Source organism: Syngnathus scovelli, chromosome 10, assembly GCF_024217435.2.
Source record: "Syngnathus scovelli strain Florida chromosome 10, RoL_Ssco_1.2, whole genome shotgun sequence".
NCBI lineage: Eukaryota > Metazoa > Chordata > Actinopteri > Syngnathiformes > Syngnathidae > Syngnathus > Syngnathus scovelli.
This window is the reverse complement of record NC_090856.1, coordinates 991,207-1,004,535: the sequence shown is the minus strand read 5'-3', so window position 1 is coordinate 1,004,535 and position 13,329 is coordinate 991,207. Positions and strand designations below refer to the sequence as shown.

At 44.4% G+C, this 13,329-nt stretch overlaps 1 protein-coding gene across 5 annotated transcripts in view; it reads left to right on the top strand.

Moving 5' to 3' along the window:
• The window catches only part of pde4ba (phosphodiesterase 4B, cAMP-specific a), a 50,783-nt gene extending 39,571 nt beyond the window's left edge, over positions 1–11,212 (top strand). For 4 of the 5 annotated variants that reach the window (XM_049732183.2, XM_049732184.1, XM_049732186.2 and 1 more), the window contains 8 exons: positions 4,820–4,913; positions 6,227–6,510; positions 6,589–6,753; positions 6,972–7,071; positions 7,155–7,309; positions 7,394–7,516; positions 7,668–7,850; positions 7,933–11,212. In XM_049732183.2, coding sequence (XP_049588140.1) covers positions 4,820–4,913; positions 6,227–6,510; positions 6,589–6,753; positions 6,972–7,071; positions 7,155–7,309; positions 7,394–7,516; positions 7,668–7,850; positions 7,933–8,370 — 1,542 coding nt within the window. In that variant the 3' untranslated portion in view covers positions 8,371–11,212. Of the gene's footprint in view, positions 1–1,881; positions 4,192–4,819; positions 4,914–6,226; positions 6,511–6,588; positions 6,754–6,971; positions 7,072–7,154; positions 7,310–7,393; positions 7,517–7,667; positions 7,851–7,932 lie in introns of those variants that run through there. The other variant, XM_049732187.2, reaches the window with a different exon arrangement.
• The last annotated feature ends 2,117 nt before the right edge of the window (positions 11,213–13,329 follow it).

The following is a 13,329-nucleotide window of genomic DNA, read 5'->3' as shown; positions in this document are numbered from 1 at the left end:
CAGCCATTACCAAACTCCCATCAAAATTTGTGGGATGCGTAGACTATGCCAAGGTTTAATCATTGTGGCAAGCCGTGCCCCTAACATGAAAAATCTTGTAAACTGCAGTGTCAGCTTTCCACGAATAGAGCGGGGGTTTTTTTTTGGGGGGGGGGGGGGGGGATGATTGTGTAGACTGAATCCAATTGTGCCCTGGGGGAAAAACATTTCTTGCATCAACCTATTTTAGTGATTGACTTGGCTGCCTTTTTTTTTCCCCAGCCCGTTGTTGTCTTATTTTGCATTTTCAATGGCTTGGTTGGAGTGAGTGGCATCTTTGAAGAATAGTCAATCCCAAAAGATGTTTTCTTGCTATCAGAATGATGTTCCCAATTGAGTGTGTCAGCTGCAGAAGGGTTGAACAGTAAATAAGATGATGGACAGACAGCAGTCCTGAGGCGGGACTACACTGGTGAGGGGAGTGTGTTTGGGTCGGGCAGAGGTCTGACTCTCTCACACACACGCATAAAGAGACGGCGAATAGTCAGACCTCGCAGTCACTAGTGAGTCATTAGAGCTGTGGCATTTCCCAGCGTCAGTTCTTGCTTCTTTTACTCATGCTCCAGTCAGATTGAGCCACTTGAACGAACGAACGAACAGGTTGCTCAAAACTCAACGGCAACATGGGAGCCTGCTATTTTGACAAGAAAGAGAGGAAGTTAGGGAAGCTGAATGGCTGGAGAAAGGTGAGTTTCCTCAACAATTTTGGCTTTTTTTTTTATATATCCTTTCTGTGGATTTTACAAATGTGGTTTATGTGGACTTCACTTGTGCTGCCTGCACGTGCTGTGCTTAGGTCGAAGTTTCGTGAGTTTCTTAAGTATAGCCCACAGTCATGAAATTGATATTTTCATAGCTTGGTTGTTCACAAAACTTGGATGTGAATATTGCATGATAATGAAGTGAACTTATGATTTGGCCACACATTTGAATATACTTTACATCCACCCATGGGGAAAAGCTTTTCAAGATTTTTTTTTTGGACTGTATTGGGTATTGATGAATCAATTATTTACTTTTTGACAAATTGTTCTGTTCCATTTTGCTGCTTTTCAAATTTGATACAACTCTGGTGTTGTACTTTTCAGGCTTTTCACTACACTACGATTATTAGGGTCTTCCAAACCTCCCAAAAGGTGTTGGACCACCTGTAATTCTTTGTTTGCCCTCCTGTTTTATCTACTTGAGAAAATGAAGGTCCAGCCACACAAATGACATCATTGCCACTTGTAACTGCCTTAACTGATTTGACTTGGGTGCAGCGTAGTTGCTTAAGGAGACACCAAAACGGAATTGGAAGTGCTGTGATGATTGTATACGCCATAGGCAGTATATTCTTATGTAATCTTAACATGAAAAACAAGTCGTGTCTAAAAGAGAGTGACAGGAGTTGAGATATTATCTGAGATTAAATTCTCCACTGTAATTTAATCTAAGATTTTACATGTCTGTAATTCTGATAGTCTCTAAATTGGGAGATGTGTAAGGATGCAAGGTTAGAAAGGTCAGTCAGTCCCGGCATACAGCAGCCTTAACACGGAGCGCCCACTAGTGGACGTTTAGATTTGTGTTGTTAAGGAGATGTTGGAGCGATGGATGATTTGGATGGATGGACGGATAGACTGATATTGCATTTGGGAGCTTGTGCGTGGTTAGTTGGTAGACGGACGGACAGATAGACAGACGGGCAAAGAGAAAGTGTCACGTTGAAGGGAGAGAGGGAGACTCCACGTCCCCCTCTCAACTACCTGTGCGCCTGGCTGGCCTCCACATTGAGCTGTCCAATGGGATCATATCTGAATGGAGGAGCACAGTGTGTTTTCCCCCCCCCCCCCCCCCTCCCTTCTACTCTCACTGAAATGCCACAGGCTCCCTTCACCTTGCAGCAGCTTTCTTAATCAAGGGGAAAAGGGAGACAGAGGGAAGATGTGCTTGGAGAGCAATAGCGACACTCGGGAAGGCAGCGCAAAAATGACAGACATAATAAGCAATTAGAACATCACATTTCATGCACTACTGAAAAAAAAATCCATGAGGCATTTGTAAAAAAAAAAAAAAAAAAAAAAAGAGGGAGTTGACTAATAAGCTGTAAGCGACTTATATTGTTTGTGTCATATGGCCAATAGAAGTCAGAGTGGTGCTAAAGCATAAAAGGTCAGACGTGAGCATTGGTAGGCGCAGATAACTGCATTGTAGGCTTGCCTCTCTCTGTTTGTGCGCTCGGGAATTTCTTTCAGCCTGTGGGGAAGGAAGCACAGCTCTTCACCACACTGCAGAGAGACATCGTCAGTCATTTTGCCTTTCTTTATACTATATTCTGCACTGCAGCATTATATAAAGCACTCTCTCGCACTTTATTCCTATTTGCCAGCTCTTGGTTCTTTCTCTCTAAATTCTTTCCCTCTGTGGGAGGATAATCTGGAATCCTCTCGGGGTAGGCTTTGATTTGCCTGCTCGTCTTTATCACCTATATGCATACGCGTCTGCAGCCAAAAGGGATCTTCCCATGGATTGAAATCAAAATATTTAGCAGGAGGGCAGGGTATCCCTGCAAAACCTTGCAGATATTGTGGAGCGCATTGCATCCATACTGGTAAGGCTATATTCCAGTCAGGTGGCCCGATGGAGCCTTACACAATGCGGCAGTGTCCGCCCGCATGCGCCCAGGACAGCTCATCGATTGTGCCCGTGAGGCAACCAGACAGCGATTGATGGCTGTGTTGGCAAGTGGCAGTAGAGAAATGGACATGGAAGTGAGCCAGAGACGTTTTTGACTTTGTATGGCTTGGATGTGAGCTGAGGCGACGTGTGTGGTGTGTCCTCGTGACAGCTCAGCAGCTAGAGCACATGTCTGCCTGCAAAGCAAAGAGGGAAACCTATCCTCCCTCCCTCCCTCCTGAAAAGAGGCAGCCGCATACTGTCTCCCTGATGTTGTTGCCATGGTGTTTGGGTGTTCTCATTTTTGGGATACGCGGCACAAACAGATATCAGTGGGTTGATGTCAGCTAAATTGGAAAAGGATGCAATTATCTCTCATCTCCTTCCTCATTTTTTTTTTCTTGACTGAAAATAAGCCTCCACGCCATCGAACATGGGATGTGCCCAGTGATGGGGCTAATGAGTCTTCTAGTCTGGCTGTCAGAAGCACAACAACAGAATTAAAGACAAGGAGGGCGGGCGTGGAGAAACTGATAATAAGAGCTGGTGATAAGATGCTGCGCATTCACGTTCCCTAAAATGTGAGCGCCATTCATCGTCACACTGTGACACGCCTTCCTTCCTTCCTTCCTCACAATGGCTGCCTTCATCATACATGTGAAGCTTTATTGATACCTGCAATGCTTGTGCAGATTGTTTTTCCTCCAAAGTTATCTGGGGGAAGAATGTAGGACAGTATCCTACAGAAGAAAAAAAATATTTTCCCTCCATATACAGAATTATAGCACATGCCAATCAGAAGCACATCCCCCCCCTCCCCTTTTCTTCACTTTCTGTCAAATCATGTGTTCTCCATGGAACGTGTTGCTTGGGCTGGCAAACTACATCAAGGGGAAAGTGGAGGAGGGAGGAACATGCTGCGAGCGAGCGAGAGCGAGAGAGAGACAGGGTGGTCAAGGGGAGGAGGGGGGAGGCACTAGCACGACATTGGTGAGTGCATAGAAGCGAGACAAACCAAGCAGAGGAACCCCCCCTCAAGTCAGATGAACATCGCAGCCTCCCTCCCTCCCTCCTGTCTCCATCGCTATCCCCCCTCGCCTCCCTCCTCCCACGCCTCCCATAGTCATTTCTTCTCCATTATTCATTAGTGCACTGTGAGTCCCTCTGCTTACGGCTCACAGCTGCTGCCGCTGCTCCAGCCCATCGAGCAGCGCCCATTTTGCCCTTGCATCCATCCATCCATCCTTCCATCCATCCTTCCATCCATCCAACCGTCCACGGGCATGGAGACACCAAGCTGGCTTGTTTGTCAGCCAGCATCAAGCTGCTCTCTCAGCTGCTAAAAAGGAAGAAGACGGGATTTTGTTTTGGGAGAATTCTATATTTTTTTTTCCTCATTGGATTACAGTTCTGGCTTTGATTGGGAAGGAGAAAACGGGATCCAAAATGCCTGAAGCCAATTACCTGCTCTCTGTGTCTTGGGGTTACATTAAGGTGTGTGATTCTTAACTACGTACTGTGTTGTGAAGCCTAATTATCCAATTCTGTGGAATAGTTCTCTTGGAGTTTTGATGCACTGATATTTTTTTTTTTTTTTTTTTTTTGTCGCTCCGTCTCTATCTGCAGAGCTATGTTTGAAGTGTGTGTGTGTATGTGCGTGCGTGCGAATGCATCAGTCTGTCAACAGCTGCTTCTGCAGTGCCCTGGCCGGATCTCCGTGTGCTCATTCAAAATGGTCAATGTTAATTCACATTCAAAGGGAAACAGCATTGAAATGAACAAAATGTATTGAAGTGCAAGCAAAGGTGTTCTTGCTTGATGCTTGCAAAAAAGGTGACGCATGTGAAAATGACAAATGAGCATCATAAGGGAATGTAAGCAAACTGTTCCAGAAGGACAATTTGGAGAGTTTCAAACATTTGGGCAGAGGTCAAAGAAATGATGATTATTTTGAGGAAAAGTGGAGGTGGGCTGCTATGATTCCTCCACTTGTTCCACGACTGACATATCTAAAAGTGCAGAATTTTCCATCAAATTCACAGAGTCGCCATTTTCTCCTAGGTTTTCCCTGGAAACTGACGCCATTGTTTCTCTCCCCCCCCATCCCCTTTCTCTCTTGCAGTTTAAGAGAATGTTGAATCGAGAGTTGACGCACCTATCTGAGATGAGTCGCTCTGGGAATCAGGTGTCCGAATTCATCTCCAACACTTTCCTAGGTAAAACACAATCAAATACATCAGTACATACATACAAACAAAAATTTGGATTTTCCCCTAAATATTTACCAAAACTGTGATTTGCGTACAACAGAATAAAATAATAATATTTCCTGACACCCAATAAAACCAAATGTATCCCAAAAGTACATTTTGCTGTGACGCTAAGCTGTTTTGTACGAGTTGCTCTGGTGTGGGGGCGTAGCATAAAAAAACACTGCGCCATCCACTTTCGTCTCCAGGTTTATTGCAGCAGCCTCAAAATGCTCAGTGACAAATTGAAAAATAATGTTGAATTGAGTTGGAAAAAAAGTTAGTCGTTATAATCCCATTCAATGTGGCTTGAACATCCAAGAGAGAATGCTACTGTAATCATATAATGTAGATATTAAATTTCACAATCAGATGACATGAATTAATTCTAACAGTAGACAATCAACAAATGTTCAAAGAGAGGCTTTGAGTTTTCCTCAAGAATCAAGGATTTGTGATATATCTGAATTTGGAAGAAAATGTGGATGAGGAGGTGATTGGGTCTATTTATAGACACTGTGCTTGTGATCGATCGGCATCCTGCTCCGCGTAGTGTAAATGGCATATCCCTCCATGCTGGATCCCTGGCAGGGGAGGGGGGGGGGATTAGAGGGAGGGAGGGAGGGAGGGCGAAAAAGTGACTGCAGTGAAGGAGAAAAAAAACAAGAGGTATAGAGGGAACCCCCTTTGCTAGCTGGCTGGCTGGCTGGCTGGTGCTTACCAGATTGGGTGAGTCATCTCCAGCTCGGTGCATTTTCGCTGCAGGAACGCCTTCCTAAGAGAATCAGATCAGAAAGTAACTTTCCTCGTTAGGAAAGGAAAGGAAAGAAAAGCACTTGAACCGACGAAACAAAGTATTTTGTGTAGCACAGCAAATACACATCAGTGTAGAATATGAAACATTATACGTAGAAGCTTTCGAGACAAGCTCTCGATAAAAGCTGTCTGAAGCGAGTCGCAATTGACCCCCAGTATTGTGTGATGAGGGAGGGGGGGGGGGGGGGGCTGCTGCAGGAGATGGATAGAGGAATGAACAGTTGAGCGAGACAGCAGGTGGACAACACAGGACAGACTCAGCCAATGAACGTGCAGACGACCTGAATGAATGACCTCGGCTAATAGCTTGCAGGTGTTTCCATGCCAGCTGCCTTCTCAGGTAGCAATTCCAAGGAAACAAAGGCCTTCTATGAAAGCTTCAATGGCCACCTTCACTCACACACAATTGTCTTTTGATTCCTAATGAGAGCATCACCATCTGTTGTTTTTTTTTTTTTTTGCAGACAAACAAAATGAGGTGGAGATCCCATCGCCCACCTCCAAGACACGGGAGAAGAAGAAGCAGCACAAGCAGCAGCTGATGACGCAGATCAGCGGCGTCAAGAAGATCTCCCACGGCTCTTCCCTTTCCAGCTGCAGCATCTCGCGTTTCGGTGTCAAAACCGATAAAGAGGAGTTGCTGTCCAAGGAACTGGAGGACCTGAACAAATGGGGCCTGAATATCTTCACCGTTTCCGAGTACTCCAACAGCAGACCTCTTACCTGCATCATGTACGCCATCTTTCAGGTAGGAAGCGTCCACGTTCTCTTCATGTTGAAAGTGATTGATCTCTACCAACACGTCTCCCAATCTTGTGTTTCTTAGGAGCGAGAGCTATTGAAAACGTTTAAGATTCCAGTGGACACATTTGTGGCCTACATGATGACGCTGGAGGATCACTACCATTCCGACGTGGCCTACCACAACAGCCTGCATGCGGCTGACGTCGCCCAGTCCACGCACATCCTCCTTTCTACTCCAGCCCTCGATGTAAGTTACAACACAAAGATTGCACAAGCGACACATTGGATGAAAAGAAGACGAGATGAATGCCACACAGCTGTCATCTTTTGTTTGGCGCTAAGACAAGCTCTCCGAATACTCAGCAAACATTTGTCACTTATGAAATGGATCAGCAAATTAGATGTGCCGTAGAAATGATCAAATGATCTATTATTAAGTTTGTGCTTGGCTTCCGATTTCTCCAGGCTGTCTTCACCGACCTTGAAATCCTCGCTGCCATCTTTGCCGCTGCCATCCACGATGTTGATCATCCCGGAGTATCCAACCAGTTTCTCATCAATACCAGTATGTTTTGTCAATTGGCTCCGTCCCTTACATGTCTTTTGGGGAGAGAGTGACTCATCACTGATTTTCTCACTTGCGAGCAGACTCGGAGCTGGCGCTGATGTACAACGACGAGTCCGTGCTGGAGAATCACCACTTGGCTGTGGGGTTCAAGCTCCTGCAGGAAGAAGGTTGCGACATCTTCCAGAACCTCACCAAAAAGCAGCGACAGTCCCTACGCAAGATGGTCATCGACATGGTACGACACCTTGACATCATTCCTCATCTGCGTCCTCTCTGATCGGCTTCACATTAAAAAGAGTTATTTATTTTTTCCTCCTAGGTTTTAGCTACCGACATGTCCAAACACATGAGTCTGTTGGCCGATCTGAAGACAATGGTGGAAACCAAGAAGGTGACGAGCTCCGGAGTGCTGCTGCTGGACAATTACACAGACAGAATACAGGTAAAGACTCAACCTCTCATTTACTTGCTTGTAGTGGCTCCAGTAAATTGAAAGAAAATAAAAAAAAAATCAGTTTACATCTTCAAGGTGCCTCCACCATTTTGTAGTTTTTATTGTCAAGCTAAACAGTTTTGGGGTTTTTTGTCCTAAGGTGCTGCGAAACATGGTGCACTGCGCCGACCTGAGTAACCCCACAAAGTCCCTGGAGTTGTATCGTCAGTGGACCGATCGGATCATGGAGGAATTCTTCCACCAGGGAGACCGGGAGAGGGAACGAGGCATGGAGATCAGTCCCATGTGCGATAAACATACAGCTTCAGTGGAAAAGAGCCAGGTGAGGCGGAGCGTGCGTGATAGTTGTTAAGAAAAGAAAAAAAGAAAACAGGCACCCCTAATCCGCATCTCTCTTCTTCTAGGTGGGTTTCATCGACTACATCGTCCACCCTTTGTGGGAAACTTGGGCCGATCTGGTCCATCCCGACGCCCAGGACATCCTGGACACGCTGGAAGACAACAGGAACTGGTACCAGAGCATGATCCCCCAAAGTCCCTCCCCGCCCTTTTACGATCAGGGTTCTCATGGACATGGAGGAGGCACAGGAGGTCAGGGACCAGGGGACAAGTTTCAGTTTGAGCTAACCCTGGAGGAGGAGGAGGACTTGGACGCAATCGAGAAAGACGGCGAAGCGGAGGAGCAAGAGGAAGAAGATGAGGCAATCGACGAGGAGGAGGACAGCCTAGGAGATTGTCGATCTCCTCCTCCGGACTATCGGGAGCACGACGAGGGCGACCCGATGGAGCCCACGTCCACCATCGAGATCGTGACGCACGAGGCGTCGCCCACAGACACATAGGGCTTCCGTCAGCAGCAGAAAGAGTTTTTGGAAAAAGAGGGGCGATCCTCACGCAGCTGTGCTTTTTAACAAGGCCTCAGAAGCAAAGGCTTAGTTTTGGCCCGCACGGGGCCCTCTTGCACTTGGGTGTTTGAAGCCAGCCAGCCAGGCACGGATAGTTTCGGAGAAGCAGCTTCAGAGTTCTCAGGAAATATTTACTGCAAACATCTTGATGGTCACGCAAGAACGGCGGTAGAAACGGAAGGATGTAGGCCAGTTTGGGAAACGGGACTGGCAGTAAATGGACATTGACACTACTGAGAGAAATTTTCTAACGTAAGACTTTTTACACAGATATAATATAGAAGTAGCATAGAGTATAAGATCTACTGATGGAGACCTGTTTGTATAGCAAGAGAAAGCGTTGACTTTTTCCTGTACCATTTGTCGAAGAACTTTTGTGTGCCTTTTTTACTAATGTCTTTATATATTTTTTTTATTTATTGAACACTCTAGTACAGTATGTCTGTGAAATGTTTTTCTTATCTGAGAGAGTAAAATCATTTTTGTACGTCAAAAGGAGAACAGTCTTCCGTGTATTGGGCAATAGAGAAATCCCATGTCGACAAACGACCGACCCTTGGGTGAAATTGGGGAAAGTGAGTGAATGAATGCGTTTTGTCGCAATTGTTTCATAGTCGGAGCACAACATTGTTTCAACGCCGCTCCATTTCATGATGACATTCATCCGTATCTCTTTTCATACTTCTCAATGAAATATCGCTCGTCTTAAAATAGTAAGAATACAGTGTGGGCTTCCTAACTTTTCAGGCCAAAACTGGAATTTTCATGCACAGCGATGGGCACATGAATGATAGAAAACTGGAGTAATTCACTTTGTTTTGCCTTTTTCATCGTTTTTCCGTACCAGCATGACATCCAAACTCGAAAAAAAATTCAACCATAGTCCTGCCACAAAATGACAGCAAATAATAATTTCAATATACATATTTTTACCCAAATTCTCATCAGAGGCAATTGTATTTTGAAGTGGCAGGTATTAATAATAATAATCCTGTTAGTTGGAACTGCTGGTGACCCCAGCCAGGCCCATCTGATGCAACGCCCCTCTCCCCCTATGCAATCAAGGCCCTGCACATGTAAGGTGCTCTTCCAGCTGCCAGCTTTGCTCAGCTTTCATCTCATCAGTGCAACATAGTTGACAAAGCCCTCTCTCGCTCTCCCTCCCTCTCGCTCTCTGTCTCTTGCCACCAAGGACAGCAGCCAAAACAATCAGGCCAGCTATTTCTTTCTTGTGATGAAAATCCCTCAAGTGCTGCTTCCGCCCAATGACGTCATTTAAAGGAGAGCATTAAAAAAAAAAAAGCCCCTTTGCTGTTTTGGGTTTCTAGGACAGTTACAAATCGACTCGCATGGAGTCAAGCAAATTGGAAAAGATTTTATTCTCATCATAGTTTCCAAACGATGGTTTGAAAAGGGTTTTTCGACCTCACATTTCATCCGGTCAGTTTGTTTGTCTCGTTAGTGATCTTACCTTTCTTTGTTTACTAAAATGGTACTTGGTCAAATTTCACTCCAGGATAGTTCACTGGCAATCATGTGTGAGTGTGAGTGTGTGTGTGTGTGTTTTTGTACGGTGGAGTGTGTTGACTTTGCCATTGGCCTTATACTCCTCCCCATCACGCCTCACCTTTGTCTCCAAGTGTTTGTCGCTAAAAGCTCAAGTTGGTCTCTCTGCTGTTTATAACAGTGTATATTTATTGGATACGTTAAGCATGTAAATAAGAAATTCTGGTTGAGTGTAAAGTGAATTTTCTAATTTATATGCACTTGCATTACCTGGAAGTGGTGGTGTCTCATGTGTAGAAGACTCTGGATCGGAGTCTTGTTTTGTTTTCTATATTGTTCTATAGATATATTTACACAAAACACAATTTGACATTGTGTATATATACATATATATAAAGTGCACACTGTTTTCCAGTGGCCATCAAAGCAGGAGCTAAAGGAAAGTTGTCATGACAACCTTGTAACGACAAAGTGACCAAATCACCAAAGTTTTCAATTCTTTGAAAATGATTGAACGAAATGGTAAACCAAAAATGATATCATCGCTTTAACGACAAACAAACTGATGTACTGATGTAATTTGTTTTAGCTGCATGCTAATTTGTGTTGATTTGTCTTTGGTTTATCAGGACCATAATTTTCAAAGCTACAAGGTTGTCATGTGACAGCCAGCCGTTGGGTGACCCAGATGTGAACGCTTCTTGGAAATAGGACACATAAGCAGAACAGACATTTCCTATCCAAATATACCAATTTCTTGTTTGATCTCAGCAGCTTGTTCATGGCAACTGCTCCTTTGTGAGCTGCAAAGTTTGAGAATCGCAAGGCTAAACGATCTCGTGCACATCATGTAAAAGTGGATGTCACTGCAACGGTCTTGGTGGCATGCGCACGGCACGGCACGGCACGGCACGGCACGGCACACACACGCAGTTGATCTGCGATAACAGCAAAATGGTCTTATGTAACTGTGCTACTGTGTAAACTATTCCTGACCAAACTTGTTAGCAGTTTTGGAGAAACAATTTTGTTCAGTATTAACATTGTTTATCTCTATGTTGATGCTTTTTGGTCCTAGTTGTCCAAATGGTTAGCCTGATTTAGCACTCACTATCTGCATGACAGGTGATTTTTTCTTACTCTACATTTAGGTCCACCCGTTGTTGCAGGTGGGTTAATAAATGTTTCACACAATGTATGGCATTATATTGTATATTGTGTTTAAAAAGAAGTACTTTTTCTAAGAAGCGATTAAAGGTAAAGCATGAATTGATTTCATCTGCTTCTTGTCTGTTTTTTCTTCTGACTTATTCGTTTCGAGGGTTAAATATAAGTTCTTCATTCAAATATGTAGACCCTGTGGTTTATTAGTGATCAATTAAATATCACATTAATGCTAATGAAGTTTTTGCTGCAATTCTCAAAGCACAAACGAGGTATCCTTCCTGTATCGGTTTGAATAGTGGCTCTTCAAAAGATAACCCAATGACCCGCTTTGGGTCCCTTGGGGCTGCATTAACCTTGCAAGTCAAGCAAGTAAATCAGTCTTGTGATGGCGGTGGCTATTTATACCCTCTGAGCCAATTAGGGGAGTGATGATGAAGTGGCCCACAATGCAGAACATTCTTCACAAAAATGTATGGATGTCGCAAAATGGGACTTTAGTATGCCGTGCGGGAAAAAAGGAGGAGGTATTTGTCGGAAATACCAAATGACAAGGAAGACTTGTTGGATTTGAGCAGGGCCTCTCTCACACACTGACAAGGACGAGCAAGTCCTCTCCGTCACGTTGCCATAGCAACTGTGCCAATGTTAAATACCGAGACACATTTTCCAGACATTTCCCTGTGGGATAACGCTACCGTCATCATTTGCAAGCAACATTTCCACAGGCATTTTTGCTCCCTTTTACGCTTCAAATGTAGAAAACATTTCCTTCAATAAAAGCACATCTGAATTGAAATTATATAAATAAAAAAAACTCAATCAAATCCCCTTCTTGTCAAATACAGAGGGAGTCTTGAACAGGATGAGACAGAAATTGCGAATTTGATCATTTTGTCTCGTCAAATGTTGGATGATTTTGACTTCTATCATTTTAGCCTGAAAGCAGTGAGTATTAATGTTGTGGCAAAGTGTACATAATGATCTCATTCAGGTTGATTAGTCAAGACCAATAAATAATGACAATACGCTTGGGGAATTATGAACCTGTTTGATAAGTTCTGCTGACCGTGTTTCGTAACATTATGCCTGGGGATGCTTGAATAAGACTAATCAGGTAGCAAGATTGTCCCACCCAACAAATTGTTTTGTTTTTTTCATCCTATGTGATGATTGGTATGCACTAGCACTTGATTTTTTTGTGTTTGTCCCATCACGTTCATCGCTTAGCACGGTTCCTTTGTGTCTGTGTCGTCAGCTAGTGCATATCCCTGAAAATCCACACGCCTATTTTAAGACGCTTCATGAATTATGGGGGACAGAATTAAATGCGTCACTGGGAGGCCCGGGCGGGCAGACTCCTACTTGAGTGTAATATGGCGCATGTGCACTCACTGATAACCTATATGAGCAACACTCGTGGGTGTTGGAGGCGGATGGAAAGCCTTGATGTAATCTTCATTTTACAAATTCCTCTGAGCTCACTTGGCTTCATTCTATCATTTCATCCCGGTTAGCCAGTCTCCTTGTCGTGGCACACTTTACGATGCACCGTTTCTTAATGTAGCTGGATTGTAACCTATGAAATGCTTTACAATGCAAAGCATGTTTTGAGTTCAATCTGATCAGTTTTAATCAAATATAATAAAAACTCTCCTTGTCTCCTAAAAAACATATCTACAATTCATTTACTTTCCTTGTTACATTTCAATCCCGTCATGGTTGTGATGCATAGAGGCACAATTATAAAAAAAGAGTTACAGTCCAAATATAAACTGTGTGTTTAAAAAGTAGTCTCCGTGGCATTAGACTAAACAGACAAAGTCTGCCTGACAGGCATCAGCCGCCCGCCTCAGCACCATCAAATAATTAGTCGGTGGGTGTTGTTTGTTGTGGTGTGTATGTATGCTTGAGTTGTGTCCCTCTGGGCGGGGTACAGCGCCACTGACTGACTGGCTGCCAGCCCAAACAGACAGTGCATCCATCGAGAGTGGCCGCTTGGCACGTAGGCCCTGGAAAAGGCATCCTGCCATCTTCCCGTCTTATCATTCAACATGTCTTTCCCTGCCGTTGAGTGGAATTTGGTTTTGCTTTGACTGCCCTCACTGCGGCTTAATCGCTGGGTGGGTGGCTGCGACCTAATCATCGCCCCTTATCAGTAAATGCTTTATAAGGGGCGGTGGGTGGAGTGGGCTGGTGGCGAGTTTGCTTGGAAGTGGCAGAAGG